This window comes from Triturus cristatus, chromosome 2_2 (genome assembly GCF_964204655.1).
Source record: "Triturus cristatus chromosome 2_2, aTriCri1.1, whole genome shotgun sequence".
In the NCBI taxonomy this organism is placed as follows: Eukaryota; Metazoa; Chordata; class Amphibia; order Caudata; family Salamandridae; genus Triturus; species Triturus cristatus.
In genome coordinates this window covers 715,270,140-715,293,171 of record NC_140582.1, presented here as the reverse complement: position 1 = coordinate 715,293,171, position 23,032 = coordinate 715,270,140, and the positions used below count along the sequence as shown (strand labels likewise).

Here is a 23,032-nt window from a genome sequence, read left to right as displayed (position 1 = left end):
GGTATGAGTCACATGAGCATGGTGATTTTGAGGGTTTAAGGATCAATGCTACAGTTGCTTCGTTCCAAGAGGGTGGTACTCCCCCCCCCCCCCCTTAAAGATGTGCGAAAATAATGTCATCATAGCAGGGATAAGTACTTCCCTTAAAACTTTGTATAGTTCCGCAGGTAGCCCATCTGGGCCTGCGGGTTTACCAGATTTGCCCGAAGCTATGGCTTTTCTGATCTCAACACTTGAAATTGGCATATCCATATTACGAGATTTATCTTCAACAATCCTATTTGGGGGGGCCTGACCCAGCCAATTCCTAATTTCCCTTTCCTGGACAGTTAAGTCTTCACGATAGACTTCTTCAAAATGCATCTGAAAGGCCTTTTCAATTTTGTCTGGGGTCTTAAGTAGTTTCCCCGTGACAACAGAGTTCAACTCAATAATGGTACCTCTGGCCAGGTCTTGTTTGGTCTTCCATGCCAGAAGCTTTCCACAGCTCTCCTCATACTCAAAATGAGCTAATTTACTGGCTTGCCACCTCCTTTTCAACCTTGAATCAAGGACAGCCACCAAGTCTGATTTAAGAGACTCCAGCTTAGCTGACATGCTCACATCCGAAGAGCTACTTTGATGTGTGGTGAGGTAATACTCTGTTTCTTGTATTTCCTTCTCTATCCCCTCAACTTCTGCTCTATACTTTTTATGCCTAGCAATTTGTAGAGAGGTTATTAGACCCCTTACAAAGGCTGTATATGCATCCCAGACCACTTGTATCGGAGCGGTACCTAGATTAGTTTGAGAAAAGGCTTCTGATTCCAGCGTTAACTTCTCAATTATGCCCTCCTCCAGAAGAATGGCACGCTCCAGTGTCCATCTCATGAGGATCGGTCTAACTGGCACCTTGAGTGATAATGTCACTGCTGAGTGGTCAGAAAGATATTTCCCCAAATGGTTAACATCCTGAACCCATTCCTTTAAAACTGTGCTCAACAGGAAGTAGTCTGATCTAGACTTGTGACCGTATTTTTTATTATGGAAACTGTAACTTCTTCTATTGGCCATTTTATTCCTCCACACATCATACCAGGCTAACTGTTTCACCACATTTATGATCAGTGCACTTATTTTAAGATTTTGAACTGCTCTACTTTTTTGTGATTTATCCAGTGTGTGGTCCAGGACCACATTAAAATCTCCAGCCAATATTAACGGGTCTGTGTAATTTAACGATTCAGACAGTAAGTTCTTAAAGGGAACAGGGTCATCTGTATTTGGGCCAGAGTAATCTGCTACTGTGAACTTAAATGCATAGCATTTGATTTTAGCTATAGCCCATCTCTCCATCTTATCTACCGTACTGGACTCTAGAGAGATAGCTGATTTTTCAAAAATAATTATTGCAACTCCCTTTGTTGAGAGTTGTTGCGTTGTACAGATCACATCTTGAATCCACTTTCTAGGTTTACATAAGGATTTTAACTCACTTTCTGATAGATGGGTCTCTGGTAGTATAAGGATCTGTTCCGAAGTATCTCTCAAGTACTGAAAAATGTTCTCCATCCTGTATTTTGTTCTTAAACCATTCAGGTTCCAGAAAAGCACCTTTAACCTAAAATTCTGATTATCTAGTGGATAGGCTCTCTCTGTGATGTCATCTCTGATTGAAACATTCTACTCTGGCGATTCGGACATATTTTTTGATTTTTTTTCCCCAACTGCTCCCCACCCTCCGCTCCCCCCACCCCCGCTAGTGATCCCTTCCCTGGAGATCCCCCCCCCCTTTTCCTCTTCCATGGCCTCTGCCTAGGCCTATGGGCCTCCCCTCCCTTAAGTAAGGAACTTAATACTAAATTAGAAAATGTCATACCCTGGGAGTTAATTTACTTTTTTGTTCCTATTCCCTCTGCACTCCCAGATATAGACTGTAAAACCTTCTCGGCATCTTCGGCTCGTCTAAATAACTGCCTTCTGTTGTTATGAATTACTTTTAAAGATGCTGGAAATTTTAATTGTGCTGTTGCACCCAATTTTTTCAGGGGGTCAAGTAACTTCCCCAACTCCCACTGCCTATAGGCCGTGATTGCCGAGACATCAGATCGTATTTGGAATGTTACATCTTCTGCTAGTGGGAGACCATGGCGGCCGGCGAGTAGCGGGTTGCGGAGGTTCCCGCAGGTCAGGATCACTAACGTATTGAATTTGCACCCTGGGACATAACAATGGTGTAATTTTACCCCAGTAACATTGACCAAAGGTGGTGATTGCGACGAGCATATTTCGATCACTGTGTGACGAAATTGGGATTGTTTGTTTCACTCTTACCCGTGCTGGGTTGCACGCCTGCCGACGTTGCGGTGTTGCCCGGCCTGCATCTGGGCGTTGGAGGCTGCTGGGGGCCTCGGCGCGTTTTGGCGGAGCTGGAGGCGGAGGAGATTGGCGTTCCAGGGCAGTCGGGAGTGGCGAAGTCGTAGGCGCCGGGTTTCCAGGCAAGTTGGGAGCCGCTTTGGTCTCGCGCAGCCCGCGAGCTGGGTCGCGGGCGGAAGGCCGTGGCTAGGCTCCCCTTCCAGGGCGGGCGAGGCAGGGGCAGCACAGTTACGGCGTTGGAGGGACTGCGGACCCAGAGCCCGAGCCAGATTCGGAGGCAGAAGCAGCGGCAGATGGAGTGTGCGGAAGGGGAGCCAGGAGTGGGGGGACTGTGCGGAGTTTCTCGGGCGAGAAAGGGAGGCAAGGTAGAGTTGCGAATTGACTCAGGGGAAAAACTTGATTGTATGTTAGCAGATTCGGTGTGGGTGCACTCCAGATATTCTTTAAGAAGCTCAAAACTGAGTTCACATATGGTGGACTCTCAGGACAGCGGAGCCACACAAAACCAAGAGGCACAACAAACCAGAAATCAAAAGAAGCTTCCACCACAAAATAAATCAACAAAAAAATATTTAGGGGCGTGCAAACTTAAGATTTCCTGCAATAAAAAGAGTGCACCTTCGGTTCGACAGAACCCCAAATTAAAGCCTTCTTTAAGGAGTTACTTTAAAGTAGCCCCCAGTACGCTAATACTAAAACCAACAGATGAGATCTCTGCGTATGACCCAAGTGAGTCTCTAAGCCCCTTGAATAACATTCCTACCTCTAACAGGTTTCATCTATTTATGGACGAGGAAGGTCTGCAGGAAGAGAACAACTTACAGGGCCCAGCAATGACTGAAAAATCAGCAAAAAAGCTCAGTGGCGGTGGAGCAGAGAGTCCTGGGTGGTCCCAGAGAAGTAGTCGCACCTCAAGTGTCCTTAGACAAAAACCAAGCCGGACTCTCCATGGACAGCTTGGTAGAGTCTGAGGCAATGCAAGCACAGACTGGCAAAACTACTGACTACTCTCCGTCACAATCAGTGTGTGATTTACTACAAGCCCTAGCTGAGGAAGTGAGAGGTAGATTCTTGGTCTCGGAAAGTAACCAAGCAGACATCAAAAGCTCATGTGAAAAACTAAAAGTTAAGTTGGACTCACTTGCTGTCAGGACCATGGCACTGGAACTCACGGTAGCTGAACTAGTAACCCAGAAGGGGGACAATACAAGAAATATAGTAGCACTGAAAGAGAAAGAATTGGAAATCCAAGACAAACTAGAGTCTCTAGAGGATTCTCAAAGGAGGAATAACATTCGCTTACTTAAGGTGCCAGAAGGGGCGGAGTGAAGCATCCTAAAAGAGTTTGTAGTAAAATTAATAAAACAAGCCACTCGTGTTGAGTGTTCAGAGGTGGCTTTTATGGTAGATATACGAAGAGTACACAGAGACCCCTTCAGGCTCAATCCCAACAAAACGAGACCTAGGAAAATCTTAGTGCGTTTTTTAACATACAGTTTAAAAGAAGAAATTCTTAATAAAGCTCTTAAACTAAACTCCTTATTTGCAGAAGATGTAACATTCCAAATACGATCTGATGTCTCAGCAATCACAGCCTCCAGGCAGATAATCAGACTATTGTTGCAAGGAAAAATAGATGAGAAACGGAAAAGAGGGTGAGGGATAAATCATAACCAAACTCCAACTGGTTCTCTAGTATTACCTTGTGGTTCACACTCTGGGTGATCCTTAATCTTTGCACAGATGCCATGTCGCACAAGGCCACTGGCCTTGGACAGGGAGCACACTCACTGGAGCCGTCTTCTCCCAAAGACCAGTGCCCCCGGAGGAGTCGGCCATCTTGTTGACACCACCAGTAGCTCCCCACCAATGCAAGACCGACAAAGCTTTAGCAGCCCTTGACTCACGGAGGTCCGAATAGGGCACAAGCACACCAGCCTCCTCTACGACAATCAAGGCTGCGTCCGATGTACAAAGACTGCATGTTGTCATAGCACCAGGAGCGGGTGAAATTTCAAAACAGGGAGAGGTGGGGGGTCCACACGGTGAAAAAGCTGCACCGATAGTCCACCTGGGCCGGACGCAGCTCTACCTATTATAGTGCCTAATACACTGCGGTTCACCTCCATCCCCTTCTGCCGTAATTCCCAACCACCACTGCTGCACTGCCTGCAGCTCAGAGGCGCAACTAGAGCCAAATTTCGGGGCAGCTATTACCCAGCCTCCTGCACTCCGTGGCCGGGTGTAGAACACAGGAGCATGCCAGCAGGAGCAGTACACACACAACGAAATGGTCTCAGTCTTCCAAATGGCCACATTTGAGATGTCATCAGTGATGTCACTGACCATGTCATGAATGATGTAATTTGTGACATCATCAGCAGTGGATTGCGGGCGCGCGAGATGTAGTTAGTACCACTAACTATATCGGAGGAATTTCAATGGTTTTGTACGAGTGAAATGTCCAGCTAACTATAACACCCCTAAAACCTATGGTTTTTTCAGTGAATTTCTAAGGTTTTTTAAATGCTAATTCCTAACTATATCAGGCCTGAAACCTATGTTTTTTTCAGTGAATTTCAAAGGTTTTTTAAATGCTAATTCCTAACTATATCAAGCCTGAAACCTATGGTTTTTTCAGTGAATTTCAAAGGTTTTTTAAATGACAATTTTTAATGTATTAATTGTTATACTGATTTTTTGGATACTGATTTACCACATTTTTTAAACTATTTATTTTCAGATATTTTATTTTTTTAATTATATTATAATTACATTATACATTACAATACAAAATATACTTTCTCAGAATTAATTACTTTAATTTAAATACTTTGCAAATAGGCAATAGAATTTTAAGTACAGTAGTTACAGTTGTTGCAATGGACAACACAATTTCAAACACAATGCAACATTGAGCTCAATGTGAATTTCTAGTCCAATGCAATTAGTTACTTTATGGATTACTTTTTTAACCACAGGACTGGATCCTAGATTCAGTCCTTGGACATCTCCTGTAAACAGTTGAGTAAAAGCGTTTTGGTTACAGTAGTGATTTTTAAGGAATATCATTGTATTTTAAAAGTTGACACTTAGAAATTTTTTCACATAGAATCACCAATGTTCTCCTATGGCAGAAAATTCACATAGCAGGTAAGTAGTGTTATCGTTAGTTTTTCTTACTCAGTGGTGGATCCTGGATCCAGCACTGGTGCATCTCCTGTAAACAGTTGAAAGAATGTGTTTAAGTCATACAGACGATTTTTTAGGAATATTTTTAGTTTGTGAAAATAGACACTTGGACACTTTTCTGCTGAAAACCACACAATGGATTCCTATGGAAGGAAATAAAAGTTACTGGTAAGTACGCTTAGAATTACTTTTCAGGGTCAGTGCTGGGCTAAAAGATGCAGCACTGGGTTCTCTCCTGATAACAGATGAGTAAATCGGAATTCGGAGTTCGGCTGATTTTAGAGGAATATTTGTACGTTTCAAAAATCGACACCTGGACACTTTTCTGCTGAAAACCACACCATGGATTCCTATGGAAGGAAATACAAGTTACTGGTAAGTACACTTAGAATTACCTTTCAGGGTCAGTGCTGGGCTAAAAGATGCAGCACTGGGGGCGCGTTTGCAGAGTGGTGCAAGGAGGGGGCGTGGCCTCCGACCCGATCCCGTTTTTTATTTTTTTAAAAGGGGGGCTGTGCAGCCCCCCTTCTTTTTCTAATTTATTGGCCCTAGGGACCCCATCTCCCAGGGCCTGCCCCCAAACCTGGGTTCTCTCCTGATAACAGGTGAGTAAATCGGAATTTGTAGTTCGGTTGATTTTAGAGGAATATTTGTACAATGGGGAAGCAAGGGGGCGGGGACTGAGGTGACGTGTGCAAACACGCACTGTGGCGCGTTTTAAGGTGGGGAATTAATTCCTCTTCAATCCTGCGGTCCCCTGGGGGCCAACTAGCCCACCAGGTACCTCCAGTATGCGCCAGGGAGCTGCGTTACAGAGAGGTGTTCAGAGGCAACGCCCCTTTTTACAAAACTGCAACGCAGCTACGTGGCGCTTACTAGAGATACCTGGTGGGCTAGTTGGCCCCTAGGGGACCTCTGGATTGAAGAGGAATTAATTCCACAACTTAAAACGCACCATAGGGTGTGTTTGCACACATCTCACCTCAGGCCCCGCCCCCTACCTTCACCACTGTGCAAACGCGCCCCATGGCGCGTTTTAAGTTGGGGGATTAAGTCCCCTTGAATCCTGAGGTCCCCTGGCGGCCAACTAGCCCACCAGGTACCTCCAGTAAGCGCCACAGAGCTGCGTTGCAGAGAGGTGTAAAAAGGGGCGTGGCCTCATCACACCTCTCTGCAACGCAGTCCCAGGCACATACTGGAGGTTCCTGGTGGGCTAGTTGGCCCCCAGAGACCCCCAGTATTCAAGGGGAATTAGTTCCCCCTCTGCAAACGCGCCAGGGGGCGCGTTTGCAGAGTGGTGCAATCCTGTTTTTAATTTTATTTATTTTTTAAGAAGGGGGGCTGTGTAGCTCTCCCTTCTTGTTCTAATTGATTGGCCCTGGGGACCCCATCCCCTAGGGCCTGCCCCATTTTTTTTTTTTTAAATATAAAATCGGGAAGGGGCCGCGTGGCCCCCTCCCGAGGCCATAATTTGCCCCGGGGACCCCATCCCCCAGGGCATGTCCCTTTTAAAAAAAAATATATATATATTTTGGAGGGGGGCTGCCTTGCCCCCCTCCTGTGGCCACTTATGGCCCCGGGGACCCCATCCCCCGGGGCGTTTTTTTTTTTTTTTGGTCTTTGTTTTGAGGAGGGGGGCCGCGTGGCCCCCTTCCCGGGCCACTACTCGCCCCGGGGACCCTATCCCCGGTGCTGGCCCTCTTTATTAGGGGCCGTGGGGGGGTCCCCAATCCCCCCACGCTCCCAGCCAGCTCCCCACGTCCTGCGGGAGCCGGCATTGCTTTTCCACATGGGGAGCAGCTAATATGCTGCTCCCCCTGTGGAAAAGCAATCTGCTTTCCTATTTGGAAGAGAGAGCAGGTTTCCTGCTCTCTCTTCCAAATAAGAAAGCAGTTTGCAATGACAGGGTGGGAGCCGTGAGGCTCCCGCCCTGTCATTGCAAACTACAGATGGGCACCCCGGGACACTGGGGGGGTGGTGGTCCCCAGGGCCTAGACAAGGCTCCTGGAGGGGGGCCACGTGGCCCCCCTCCCACATTTTGAAGAAGCCCCGGGGGGTGGCGGTCCCCGGGGCTGAGGGGGCCTGAGAGCCCCCCAACCAATATTAATAAGCCCCAGGGGTGGCGGTCCCCGGGGCAGTGTGGGGGGATTACGACCCCCCCACACTATTTTATTAAAATGCCCCTGGGATTTGTCCTCCCCGGGGGCCAAATGCCAAAGAAGCAAGGGAGCCCGTGCTTCATATATATATTTTTTTTTCCGGACGAAATTCGCGCTGGGTGCGCGAATCTCGTGGTGTTTTTTTGTGTTTTTTTTTTAATGCTTTTCTTTGGCCCTGGGGGTCTTTGTGGGACCCCCTGAGCAGGCCTAGGGGGTCAGGGTGTTTCTACCCTGCCCCCTTTTTGCGTTTCTCGCGTTTCTTTTGCTGATTTCTTGTGCCTCGGTTCTACCGAGGCACAAGATGGCTGCCAACACTTCCTGATTTGGAGTGTTGACAGCCAATTAGAATACAGCTCGTGCACGGCAGGGTGCGCTTAGGCTGCGCTTAGGGTACGCGGATCCTCCGAGGCCATAGATATATATGTACTTGTAAATGTCATTTTCTCAGGAACTACTGAACGGATTTACACCATTTAAGCAAAAGGCACGAGTCTGAACTAAGGACTACCTCTTTGCCAAATTTGGTGTAATTCCGTTCAGCAGTTCGGGGTATAGCTGTGGCTAAAGGTCCTATGGGAAATTGCATGGGGAAAACGCGTTTTGGGACCCACCTTTTTTCTCGGCCCCTGCTTGGCAAATCACCGTGAAACTTTCAGGATAGGAGCGGACCGGAGCTGGCCAAAAGTTTTGAAAATTTCGCGAAGATTCGTCAATTGGTGCCAAAGTTATTCCAAATAGAATGTTGCGGATTTCCTATGGAAAATAGGTCCTAACTATATCTACCTAATGGCGACTGCCAGTAGATAATATTAAAATATAACTAAATTAAAATCTGTAGAATGGAAACAGGAATACATCCTATTGGTTATGGATATAAGCTCGTTATACACCAGCATTTGCCATACGGATGGCATAAAAGCGAACAAATATTATCTATCTCAAAAATCTAGTGTATTTTATCAACATAATGAGATGATACTGGATATGATCAACATATGTTTGACTAATAATTTCTTCATTTTCAATAAGGAAGTGTTTCAGCAACTTCGCGGAGTGGCGATGGGGGCATGTTTTTCTCCCAGCTACGCGTGTTTACACGTTGGCTGGTGGGAGGAACATGTCCTCAGAACCACTCACAAGAAGTTGTTTGACTCACATGTGATAAAATGGTGGCGTTTCATAGATGACGTGTTTGTCATCTGGGATGGTACTAAAGAATCAGCTCAGGAATTTGTTAACAGTATTAATATCAATGAATTAAATCTCAAGTTTACAGCAGAAATCAGTGAGGAGAATGTTCAGTTTCTAGATGTGGAAATCTATATCATAGATAATTGCATTAATACTAAATTGCACAGAAAAAGCACAGCAGGTAATGCAATACTGCATGCTAGTAGCTCTCATCCGCACCATCTGATTAAAAGCATCCCATATGGAGGATTCCTGAGGATCAAACGTATTTGTAATACAGATCAAGACCTCAAGGAATGCCAAAATGGGGCATTTCAGAGATTTATAGTACGCGGATACTAAGAGAAAGATCTGTTGACAGCTTTGAATAAAGCCAATGCCTTAGATATAGCAACAACTAGAACTGTTGGTCATGATAAAGAAATAAATGAATCAGGTAACAACATAAGACTAATCACAGCATACAGTCAGCAAGAAAAACAACTTAAAAGGATAATCTTTAAAAATTGGCCCATTGTCAAAACCGACCTTACCATCTCTCAACTGGTGCCGGAGTTACCTAGTATCACCTTTAGACGGGCACCTTCTATGAGAGACGCTTTGGTCAGATCTAGTCCAGAAACTATAACGAAATCTAATTGGCTAACGAAAAGAAAAGGTTTCTTTAAGTGCAGTTCATGCAGAGCCTGCAAATTTGGCATAAATACTAGTGAAGTAATAGGAATAGCTGACTCTAACCCCATTAAAATCTCTAAAGTATTGACTTGTCGTACTGAATTTGCAGTGTATGTTCTTGAATGTACCTGCAAATTAAGATATGTGGGAAGCACTAAATTGCAGGCTTTCAATCGCATCTTACAACATCTTAGAGCGATAGTGAACTCGGACCCCAGTTACCCAGTAGCGAGACATTTTAAACACGTTCATAATAACAATCTAAATGATCTTAGCTATTTTGTGATTGATATGGTACCTAAGTCTATCAGAGGGGGAAACCGAGAAAAGAAACTTAGACAATTGGAGTCATACTACATACTGACACTGGATTCAAAAATGCCAAAGGGTTTAAACAATGGAGAGGAAATGCACCATTTTTTATAGGAACATACTTGTTTACTTGTTATCTGTGACTATCTTTACTTCTCCTTACTATTGTCTGATATCATTATATGATATCACTTTATGATATCTTCTTGGTTTTTGGTTTTTACCTATTGGACTCTTTTACCTGGTTTTTAGACGGTTTTAGTCATGGGTTTTTATCTGGTCTCCAGTTTTTTACCCCTGATTTTACCGCTCTTTACAGGTGAATTGCCAATAACCTATAGTGACAATAATGTTATTTCAACAGTTTTTGTCTCAATGCCTAGGTTGGCTAGTTGTTTCCGCTAATTAGTTGTTTACATATGTAAGGATTGTCCATCAATGTAAATCTTACCGATTTTATCTGGAAATTACTAGCACTAGGCAATAATTCTGACTGAAAGTTATCGACAATACGCTTATATGATAAACCCACAGGGGATAAACTTTGTCCAATTTCATATAAGCATGGTATCTATTATTTGAGCTAAAAACTCCAAAATTATATCTCACATGAGATTATTATGCTTCTCACTAACAAACATTTGTTTGATAAACTGTTTGTATATTTTATCAACAGTTATGCTGTTTTAAATAACTGGTGAAGTTTTAATTTGATTTGTTGCACTTGCACTTTTTCATGTTCAAATATTTTATATTTATTTATTATTGCAATTGTGAACAATATGAAAGTCAATATTTGTGATGATAACATGAAGCAATATCACTGTTCTAAGTATAGGCGCCTATGGATGACTCTTAAATGAGTCTTTCTTCACTGTCTATTCACCAGTATTTATATTCAGCTGGGCCGTTAGCATGTCATGTGATCAAGACAGTGTTTCACTGTCGAAACGCGTAATGCTGATATATTAAGAAATGCTGACAACTTTAATACAATAAACTGCACTTGAAGAAAGAACACGCTGTGGTCCGTACCTGCTTCCTTGGGGAATCCCGGGCATAACAGGAATTTGGAATTATATATATATATATATATATATATATATATCACTTAAAAAACCATAGGTTTCACACAAGTTATAGTTAGCTGTACATTTCACTCGTAAAAAACCAATGAAATTCCACGTTATAGTTAGATCAGGTTACTATAACTCGCGCGCCCGCAATGCACTGCTGATGACGTCACATATTACATCACTCATGACATGGTCACGGTCAGTGACATCACTCATGACATCAATGATGACATCTGAAATGACACATTGTGGATTGCGGTCGCGCAAGTTATAGTTACCTGATCTAACTATAACGTGGAATTTCATTGGTTTTTTACGAGTGAAATGTACAGCTAACTATAACTTGTGTGAAACCTATGGTTTTTTAAGTGAATTTGCAAGGTTTTTTAAATGCTAATTCCTAACTATAACGTGTGTGAAACCTATGGTTTTTTAAAAATGACTTCATAAACACAACAGCTCTTTTTAGAGCTCCCTAATATCTAAACTCTTAAATCTGCTTTTCATTTATTTATTTTTATTTTTTTTTACCGTACGCTTACCGTAAGCTTACCGTACGCGTACCCCGTGATTTTTTTAAAAATCAATAAATGTTTTTTTTGTACTTTTCTGTCCTTCTTTGACCCCCTTACAAATGTTAGGGGGTCTGTAACTCTCCTCATTGCCCCCTTTCCTTGTTTTCACTCTTTTTTTTCAGAGTGAAATACACAAAATGGCGGCCGCCGCTTCCTGGTTTCGACCGATTCGAATGTTTACTAAGATCTAAGAGCCAATCAGAATCGCGCTCGCGCACGCCACCGTACGCTTACCGTAAGCGTACGGTAAGCGTACCGTAAGCGGGCTCAGATATATATATTGATTTAAAGGCTATTTTCTCAGAATCTACTGAACAGATTTACACCAAACCTACAAAAGGCACTTCCTTGACCTAGGGACTACCTCTCTGCCAAATTTTGAGTAATTCTGTTCAGCCGTTCGGGCTGTAGCTCGTTCTAAAGGTCCTATGGAAAAATGCATGGGAAAAACGCGTTTTGGGACCCCCCTTTTATCTCAGCCCCCGCTTGACGTATCCCCCCGAGACTTTCAGGGTAGGAGCGGAGCGTAGCGCCCCACCTATTTTGAGAAATTCGCGAGGATTCATCGACCGGCGCCAAAGTTATTCAAAATAGAATGTTGAGGTTTTCCTATGGAAACGTGGTCCTAACTATAACTACCTACTGGCGATCGCCAGTAGGATGGAGATATATATATATATATATATATATATATATATATATATATATATATATATATATATATATATACACAAGAGTCCGATCAGGTTGAAGGCTGTCAATCGAGCGGTCCACGTTCAGGGTATCGGAAACCCTGTATCTCTTACTCCACCACTATTTCCGATTCTGGAAATATCACGGAAACAAGGGTAGTTGCAGCAAAAAAGGTTTATTCTGGCTGCACAGCAACGCGTTTCAGCTTACGCCTTGATCACGCTGAGTCATCGTGATCAAGGCAGAATCGGAAATAGTGGTGGAGTAAAATATATATATATATATATAATCATAATCTACTGGCGGCCGCCAGTAGATAGTCATAGTTAGGACCGTGTTTCCATAGGAAATCTGAAAATTCTATTTTGAATAACTTTGGCGCCGGTTGACAAATCCTCGCGAAATTTTCAAAACTAATGGGGCGCTCTACTCAGCTCCTACCCTGAAAGTCTCGGGGCGATTCGTCAAGTGGGGGCCGAGAAAAAAGGGGGGTCCCAAAACGCGTTTTCCCCATGCATTTTCCCATAGGACCTTTAGTCGAAGGTACAGCCCGAACGGCTGAACAGAATTACTTGAAATTTGGCAGATAGGTAGTCCTCAGGTCAGGGAAGTGCCTTTTGCAGGTCTGGTGTCAATCTGTTCAGTAGTTCCTGAGAAAATGGCATATAAATATCTATAAGCGCGTACCGTGTGTGCACCGTGCGAGCACCCTGACGTGCGCGAGCGTAATTCAGATTGGTGGTTACATGTTAGTCAATGTTCGAATCGGTTGAAATCAGGAAGTGTCGGCCGCCATTTTGTTTGTTTTCAGTGCGTGAAGGCGAAAAAGGAAGGTGGCGAATGTGAAAAGGGGGCAGGGTAGAGAGTTCCTGACGCCCTAACCTTTGTCAGGGGGTCCCTGAAGGACACCGAAGGCAGAATTTATCTTATTTTTTTTTTATTTTTTTTAAATCGCGGTGTAAAACCAAAAAAAAGAGAAAAAATTTAATACGTAGTTTATTGTAAAATAAATATATAAAAAAATAATAATGCATACATAACTTAGCATTTAAAAAACCGTACAAATTCACTGAAAAAACCATAGGTTTCATACACGTTATAGTTAGGAATTAGCATTTAAAAAACCTTGCAAATTCACTTAAAAAACCATAGGTTTCACACATGTTATAGTTAGGTGGATATTTCACTCGTAAAAAAACAATGAAATTCCCCCGTTATAGTTAGTTCAGATATCTATAACTCGCGCGACCGCCACTCTATCACAAGGATGATGTCATCAGTGATGTCACTGACCATGTCATGAGTGATGTAATATGTGACGTCATCAGCAGTGCATTGCGGGCGCGCGACCGTCTTTTCGGTTCTGCACTATTTACACCTAGAGGTGCAGGCTGCGGCGGTGTTCCTAGACGCAACCAAAGCTTTCAACGCGCTTGAATGGCCCTATCTTTTTGCGATATTAGTGCGGATGGGGTTGAGCCCCCTTTTTTATTAAATGGATCCGGTTATTATACACTGGGCCAACAGCTCGGATACGAACTAATGGTCTCTTATCTGATCCATTTCCGATCTCGCGAGGCATGCATCAGGGGTGCCCCCTGTCCCCCCTGCTCTTTGCTGTTGAGATGGAACTACTAGCTGCACGCATCAGACAACATCATACGGCCAGGGGGATAGGGTTCAGTGCTAAGAGCCTCCTTGTATCACTCTACGTCGATGATGTCGCTCTGTATGTTCTGGACCCCGCGAAGAACTTAGATGTTTTTTTAAGAGAATTCATTAAATTTGGAGGGTTGGCCGGCATATCCATTAATTGGGCTAAGTCGGTCGTGTTTCCCCTGACAGACAACACTAGGGCTGTGACTTCTGAGTTCCAGCTGAAGTGGGAGATTGAGAAGGTCAAATATTTGGGAATCTGGATAAGCAGTGACTTGCAGGAGGTGTGGAACTTGAATTATGGCCGGGCAATAGATTGGCTGGAAGAGAAGGTTACTCTATGGACTAGACTTCCCTTGTCGCTGGCAGGGAGGATCGCCCTGGCAAAAATGGTTGTATTGCCTAAATGTTTGTATCTTTTTGTTAATTTTCCAATCATACTTACACAACCCTTTTTCAGAAAGCTACGCTCTTTGCTGATATCTTTGGTGTGGGCGGGCGGACAGGCTAGAGTATCGTGGGAGCTCCTGTCTCTTCCGTTAAAACAGGGAGGTCTGGGCGCTCCGGATATGAAACTATATGCACTTTGTGCAAAGGCAAAATTTCCGCACTATTCGGTTCAACCTACACCATTTCAGCCACATGTGGCGGGGGAGACAGACGCGGTGGCGCCGGTCCCTCTCCGGGTGGCATTATATCAAACATATCAACACCCCAGAGAAGGAATTAACACCTCCGAAACCCTGCGATGGGCTTGGGATGGACTAGGGAGGCGAGCGGGAGCCCAGATATTATATGCCCCTTCCATCCCCTTAGCACAAAACCCCATGTTGCCCAATATCAAGGACGAGATAAGTAAAAAGGTCACGCAGAAGATGAGCCTTCATACGTTTGCAAAAGAGGGTGCCATTCGGGGAGCTGTTTCACAAACTACGAGCTGCCTGCCGCGCACTGCACAGCGATTTCCCAGCCCCCCAACCCCCTTTATCAGCCCTATAGAACCTACTTCATTCACAATCACCACGCAAACTTATAACCCGCCTTTACACACACACATGCAAAACACTGCCCCTGTGACGAGGCCTGGAGCACTACTGGGGTGGAATGCAGAACTCTCTTCCCCACTGACCGAAGATCAATGGACATACTGTTGCGATCAGCTCACTGAGCTGTCCCCCCAGCTATAGGCTTTGTTTGCTTAATTTTAAATTCGTCCATAGATATTACAGAACGCCCATAAGTCTGCACCGTATGGGACTGAGAGTTGATGAGTTCTGCTGGCGTTGTGGGGTAACCCCCGCTTCTCTCTTTCTTACATATGGCATGGGATTGTGCTGAACCCACTGGGTACTGGTCCCAGATTTTTACATCAATAAATCAGATCCTTGGTATGTTCCTGACCCCATCATTGGGACTGTTAGGGTATGTTAAGGAAACACATGTTAAGAAGCGTAAAACCCATGCATTACCTCTATTATTTGCCAAACGTCAAATTGCAATTCACTGGGGGAGGAGGAAGAACCCTACGACTATGGAATGGATTGAAGAGGTTACTTACAGCCATTCCCAGCTAACCACTTTTTGGGAGTTGATGCCCCCCACTTCAAGACCCCGAGACATCTGGGAGCCGTTCATTGCCTGGGTTCAGGAGCAGACGAGTGGAGATGAGGATGTTGTGATAAATGCGGTCTCCACTAGGGATGTAAAATAAATACTATATGGTTATTTGATATGTTTATGTGGTGGATAATGCCAGGTGGGGTCTGGACTCTGCTATTATATTCAGGAACTTACATTTTTAAATGCCTACTGTTCTGTGAATACTGTTCTAGGTGGTACTAGGGCACATCGCTGCCATAGGTGCATGATGACTAACAATTACTGTGTGTCTTTTGAGCTGTTGTATACCTTGAAACATGTATAACTGGCATGTTGGTTTGTTGCATAAAAATGTATATTGCATTTATTTGGAAATCTCAATAAACACATTTACACAACAAAAAAAAAGCCTAAAGAGTTGTACAATAAACATTTCCTGAATGCCATTATTGGAGATATTGGTTCACACTGTCAGAAGTTCTCTCAAGCTTGCAGAGCAAGCAATGTGACTTTCTTCGTACTCTAAAATCTTCAGCTAGGATTAAAAAGTGGGCTGCCAGGGAATATCTGGAGAAAGTTCAGAAGGACATCCTACCCCAAATATCCTTACAGGGGGAGCCATGATACTCTGAGTTATGCCTATTGATTTAGCTTTTACTTTTATTTAGCTTTTTCGGTTTGTGTGCATAGGTCCAGAGGAATGGTTGAGAACTACTTAGTGAGGAGTGCTCAGGGTCGAAGAGGGATTTGAACATGGTAGATGAGTTAAGTGACTTATAGATACCACACAATCCATAATCCTCAAAAGACCACCTAGTAACTGGTTTGGAGTCTAATTACAGCACTTGAGTAAAATGCAGAAGGCTCTTGAGCAAGAACAGTAGAAACACAGTACCGTAGAGAAAAGGGAAGGAAATCCCTTTGGGGCATCCACCTGTCCTCATAAAACACTACAAGGATCTTCCTGGATCTAACTAATTTTACCATCACACTTACACACACAAACTACATCGCAATATAACACTGCATCTCTACCAAGCATACAAAACCCAACCCCAACAAACAACAAGCACTTTCAAATGAAAGCTCATTCAGATTGAAGGACGGCCTTCCAAAGTGCGAATAACATAGCATACCAATAATTCTACTGGTAATGACTTATGAATCCTACTTGCTATTTCTACTCACATACTTCGTTGGTTGTCCACTTTAGGCGTAACTCTGAGTTTTGCATAAAAGAAAGTGCAAAAACATCCATGAGCTAGATTGATTTGCAGCTGTCTGATTTTTCACTTTATGTCCAGCTCAGAATTAGACTTTCAGAAGTCATCAATGATGGTAAATGCAAGATCTTTTTCACTTTTCGTCGTCCTTAAAGTCTTGCACCTCTTCCTGTTCTTTCTATGTACGATTGTCACTTTTCCATAATTTTTAATATTTATTTTTTTGTTGAGAATTTCACATTTTCCCACCTTTGTTTCCCATGTGTTTCCATGTCTGCTGTTTCACTGATCAGAATTTTCACATATGTAGTTGAAATAAGACAGCATTGTCGCCTCTTCAAAATGTAAAGTAAAATATTACTGTGTGCAAATCTTTGTTTCTGATCACAGGCACTGCTAACAGATTTACATGCTATATTTTCCAAGGCATTCATGGTACAGTCGTATAGTAAATGCCGCAGGAGGCGACAGAAAGATGAAGAAGTTAAACTCCGAGCCCCTGCCCTGCAAGGTAGACTCTAATATCGCACCCATTCTCCACACCGTCTCCCAGGTCTGTGGCTGCTTCACGGAGAAGAAGCACGGCACACCTGAACAGCAGCAGCATGACGGAGAAAAGGACAGCAAGTTATTGGTTCTACCAGGTACACAGAGAAACCTATAAGGCCCTGCTGCTAGAATCCCATGTTGTACAGTATTTAGCAAATATATGTTGTTGTCATCTTTCACAAGGAACTTTCAAGTTTTATATGATTCCTGGTTCTTTTAGATGTTTTCAATTTATATCTTCTGTTGTCTTCTGCAACTTGTAAAGGAGTACTTGTTACATATGATTATATATAGTATATACATGTTACAAATGTCGCTAGTTTTAGAGTATTTGATTATTTTAATGTCAATTTATTTAGAAACAAGCATTGGAAAAGCCAATAGGTCTGGCTTTATTGTACACCCCCATGCAAATACAGACATGCAGAAATGTGTTAGCAGCTTCAAACAAGGTGTATTGCCTTTGTCAGTGCTTGTTTTATCTCCTGCAGTTTCCCATTGCAAAGCACGTGAAGTAACTGTTGCAAATGCCTCGTCAATGGACCTCAATTTCTTAACCTTTGAAGAATGAATAGGTTAGTTGTTCCTGCCTGGATTTGAACTTGTTTGTGTTGGAAGATCAGACATAGGGACAGATGTCTGACCAATTCCTTTTGCGGCTCACAATCTGCGAGTTACAAAAGGAAATGTACTAATGTGTCTCAGATATATCTGGCGATTCACAATGGGATCAAAATGACATGCCTCATCAATATTCATGAGGCAAGTCACAATTTGCGACCCATTGGAAATTGGCAATAACATAGGGATTGTGGCCTGCTGGGGACAGCAGACCCCCATGTCTGTGTTTGATTTTTAAATAAAGCAACTTTTATCAAAAAAATACAGACCCTTTTTCTTAAATGAAAACGGGAAGCGTTTCAAAATGAAACATTTCATTTTCATTTGTTAAGAGCAGGCAGTGGTACGTGGGACTACTGTTTGCTCTTAAAAATATGTTCGCTGCCAATCACAAAGGGGAAGGGGTCCCCTGAGGACTCCTTCCCGTTTGCGACTGGCTTACCACCAGAATGAAATTGGTGGTAAATGCAATTGTTTTGTGACCACATTCCGGTCGCAAAACAATTGTAAATGCACTTTCGACTTGCTATTAGGAAGGGACGACTTCCTAATAGCGATTTGCAAAACCGATTTGCAAAACCTATTTTCACTAATAATTTACCGACTCTCAAAATAGGGTTAGGACTTGTGAAAAAGCTATTTAGCAGTCGCAAAAAGGCTGATTTCCCATTAGCAACTACTAAAAGCTGTCGGAAGTCTGGCTCCAGATGTCTGCAGCTTGTTGTTAGTATTCTCAGCAATCACGACAGTAGCGAAAAAAATCCTCCTGAATAATTATGTTTAAATAGCACCATCAAAGTCGTAACACTTAAAAAAACAAGCATTTGTAATGCAAATAGGTCTCACATTTGTGAGTTAGAGCTATTGACATTGTAACACGTTTTATTTTTGGAGTGAATATATGTAGTATGCAAAATCCCTTGGAAAGGTCCTGCACTTCGTAATAAATATATTGAAAAAGACGCAAAGTGTGGATTGTGTCAACAATTGCTTGGCACGTACCTCATGGGTGAAGTGTCACCACACATGCACACCGTGATGCTTTACTAATGCGAAGCTCATTAATAAAAGTAGTGCTTGCAGACTAACCAACGCGATCGGGATCGGAGCATGTGAATCCGAATCCCGGCTTCTCTTTCATTTTCTAGACTATTTGACTCACTCTCCTTCATCTTGGTTATCCCCCAAACACTGGGAGGCAATGAAGTTTGCCAAGGAGGCGGGGCAGTGGGGCTTCAGGGGTACATGAAAATGTATTTATTGCCTAGTTGTCAAAGGTTGCCCGGTGCTATTAGTTAAGTGTGCAGATTTCATTAAGATATTAAGAGTACTTTACTCACATCTATGAGAAAATCGACATTAACTAAACAAAATGCCAGAATGCGTGTCAGTTTTCACAGTGTTTTAGACAGTACTGGTTGCTTAGTTTCATTGCATTAATTTTTGTCTTTACTGTTTTACACAGCATCCAAAGTAGGTTACCTAACCCCAAAGCCCCGAGTTGTTAAATGACCCATAGAAGGGATTGTTTTACAGATGAGCAAATGTGTCCAAATGTAATATTGGTAGTGCCATGGAATGATCAGCCAACGAGTTACTCGATGAGCAGGTATTTAACTAAACGTTCAAAACGTACGGTATTGTGGCTGTTGTTTGTTTGTACACAACCACCTCTCTGAATGTGTTTATTAACACAGAGCCTCATCTACCAGACAGTGCTCACAGAGAGGCAACTTAAGCACAGACCAAAATGTATTAATTTCTCCTCAGTGTGAAGGCACCTAGAAGGCTTAGGTGCCCGCCCGGAGAGGCTAGGGATCCCAGCGCTTCTACAGACTTTGCCGTGCTCTTCTGCACCAGCAAGGGACAGCTCAGAATCTGCCGCTTCTGCTAAGAATAGGTGAGGGGGATGAGGTTGGAGCATGCAGGAGTTGCTGGCAGATTTCCAGGTTATTGAAAGTGATGATTCTGACGTGAGGCAATAGAGACTGACTTTGTCTGTTTGTCTGCACCAGTCTATTTCTCTACCATCTACCGGGCTCACTGTAATGTATCCATTCATCTTTTTTTGTTAGAGGTGCGCGTGCCAATATATTAATTAACAGGTAGAGCCAGCCGGAGACGAGCCAAGCGTATACGAGCCAGTGGGAGAGCCGTGAAAATGATCGGCATGTTAATCATACAGTAAACATGATGTAAATGTGCGATAATGTCTCTTCAGAATTCAAAAAAGTGCATTTCTTTAGCGCGTCACCTCAGTTCACAAGATTATAGCACTGAATTGAGAGGAAGTTATTAAAAGTGCTAGTTTTAAGCATGAGTTAAAACACTGCCGCTCCTCCCGCCCAACAACAATGCCATTTGTGAACTAAGGCGTAAGAGGCCATGCATACCCCGAATGTTGCCTAGAGTCTTATTATATTTAGTGTAACATTAAAATCTAGTTAATTAAACACGAGAAGTATTTGTACAGCACGCATCTTCAACTCGCATATTTCAAGGTGGCAATAATAATAATGAAAACGGAAGTGCCGGCAGGCAAGAAAACACGAACGGGAGTGGAGGGGGCAGGGGAGGGTGAAAAGTCACAGACTGAGGGAGGGGTCGGTGGAGTAGGGCGACAGGGAAGAAAATAGTGTTAGGAGTAAAGGGGCCAATAGCCGTGGAAGGATACAAATGATGAATGAGGAGGGACTAACAAGCCTCAAATCAGTCGGAAGGCAGCATTTAAGACAAAAGCCAATGGGCAGAGAGTAGGCGGAGCTTCAACGAAGCTTCCACACTACAGTATATACTGCATGTCTCGCAAAGCGATGGAAGCGTATTCGCTCTGCAACGCTGGGCGAGACCGAAAAGAAAATAGTGTCAGGAGTAAAGGGGTCAATAGCCGTGCAAGGATACAAATGATGAATGAGGAGGGACTAACCAGCCTCAAATCAGTCGGAAGGCAGCATTTAAGACAAAAGCCAATGGGCAGAGAGTGGGTGGAGCTTCCACACTACAGTGTATATACTGCATGCCTCGCGAGACCTAATGATTGTACTAAGATATTTACATTGTATTTGGCAATTTTAGTTCAAAAATACGTTTTTTAAGTACATTTCAAAAGTTGAATTTTGGTGCACACCGAGGAAGCAATACAGAGCAGCACACATAGGCATCCTGAAGTGTTTTGCTACTTAAGAAAATAAGGGGTGTTGTAGGCGAGCAAAGGTCACTAGTGACCCAGGAAGGATTATTTAGGCAGTAGCAGGAGATCTGAGGTGGAGTTCGCTGAGGAGAAGTCGTGGGGTCATGCGGGACATAACCAGGACAGGCTCGCTAAGGATGGTGCAGCAATACCATGACAGAAGGAAACTGAGACAGGAGAGAGGTTTCTCATTAGTAGGAGTCAAAAATTAACAGAAGCCAAGAAGGAGAGAAATGAGGCAGAAGCAAAATAGTGTTGTGCAGCAGGGGAATAAGAACGTATTTAATTATTTATTAAATGATTTAATTCACAAACCTATTTCAGGTGGTATTCATGAAACAAAACACAAAATATGTTGTAATTTGCACGCTGTTTATGCATTCATGCTGGTTGTCCTTGCGATGCAGTAGCACCAACTCCACTGACCGCACCAGCTCTTCCTGTCACCTTTCCTGCTGCCCAGTCTTCAGCTTGGCAGTAAAACTGTGCATAAATTAGGTTATGGAAGGGTGGCGCGTGGCTAGCAGCCCAAGATGGTGGTCGCATAAGCGACGCGCTCTGTGCCGGGGGCTCCTAATCCAACCATTTATTGACGAACTCTGCCTTTTTTAGACGCTGGCCTTGTTGCCGAATGTAGCCTGACACCGAGGGGCTGTAAAATGGACCCAGAAGGGAGTTGCTGAGCAGTGCTGGCCGTGTTCGGGACCTCGGAGGATCCCGGTGGGGTGGTGGGCCTGCGCCTGTGGGAGCGAGCATCGAAGCAGCGGGCTTTCCTGAGGCCTGCGCAGGACTGGTGCTTCCAGCGGTGGCATACAGTTACACGAGAGACCCCGGACTTTAGCTTGGTTGCATCCGAATGGCATCGACCACTGGAGAGCTCTTCAGCGGCCTGACATGATCTGGGACAGCTGCCAGAACTCATACAGAACTGGATCTAGTGGATTACATGCTGAGGCCTTGTTTTGGCAGATGCGTCAGACCCGAGGGCCGCTTGAGGGACCATCTCTTTCCCCCTGGTTGCAGCCCTAAACTCTTCAGGGCTGTGGAGGTGCTGCTACCGGCCCGTAGACCGGGGCGGCTGGAGACCTGGGACGCCCCCCCTCCACGAAGAGGCAAGCTCCTGAGTGCCGAGGTACATTGTTGGGCATCCGCTTCCCCTGACGAACCCCTCTCTGAACTGGTACTGATATCCTGGGCGTGCGGGCCCAAGCGGGGGCCCTGGGAACTGTCCTAATTGCTGTCAGGTGGCCGCCATTACCTGTCTGTGCCCCCCGAGGTCCCGCTAACTAACGAGAGCACGTACGGGGCCCCTCTCCTCAATCCTGGCCTACCGGGACAGATAGGGTGGGCCTCGAGGGGGAAACAGCAAGCCAGGGGGCTGTCCTTGGCACGGCGGCTCCCATTTCAGCGGGTGATGGGGCCCAGAAGATGGTAATTCCGGGCGGGATGGAGGGCCGTCATGTCGAGGTTCTTCCGGTGCGGTCCTCATGCACAATATGAACCAAGGATAAGCCCATCACACATCTGGCCTCCCCCCCACACCCCCTGGGGAAGGTTCAGTGTGGTTGTCCCACGCATTACGCACCGGAGAGAGAAGAAGGGCGGATCTCAATACCGAGGATAACTAAGGGATTATTAGCTCTGCTGTCCCACTGCTTTAGTGTCCTCCTCGCCTTGATGTCTGAGGGGAACCGCGCAGTCCTGTGAGAGGCTACAGGAGCTTGGACACTGTGCTACCCCCACCCCCAGAGACCAACGAGGAGGGGTCTGTGAGAACCTACGAATACCAACCTGAAACCCTCCTAAGCTCTGTCTTCTCCTGTACCTTCATTCATCATCATGGAGGGGTATTTTGGAGAGCTGAGACATAACTTATCATTAGTCCAATCACCATTGAACATGGGCTGTGAGAAGACAAAAACAGCGTCCGGGTCCGGAAGGGCTGGATCACGCTCACCACCCTCGG

General features: G+C 44.3%; 1 protein-coding gene across 2 annotated transcripts in view; it reads left to right on the top strand.

Annotated features, from left to right (window-relative positions):
• LRP2BP (LRP2 binding protein) overlaps window positions 1–23,032 on the top strand; it is a 231,223-nt gene that overhangs the window by 33,713 nt on the left and 174,478 nt on the right. For both annotated transcript variants that reach the window (XM_085643285.1, XM_085643286.1), the window contains exon 2: window positions 17,133–17,350. In XM_085643285.1, the coding sequence (XP_085499411.1) occupies window positions 17,182–17,350 (169 nt within the window). In that variant the 5' untranslated portion in view covers window positions 17,133–17,181. The remainder of the gene's footprint in view (window positions 1–17,132; window positions 17,351–23,032) is intronic.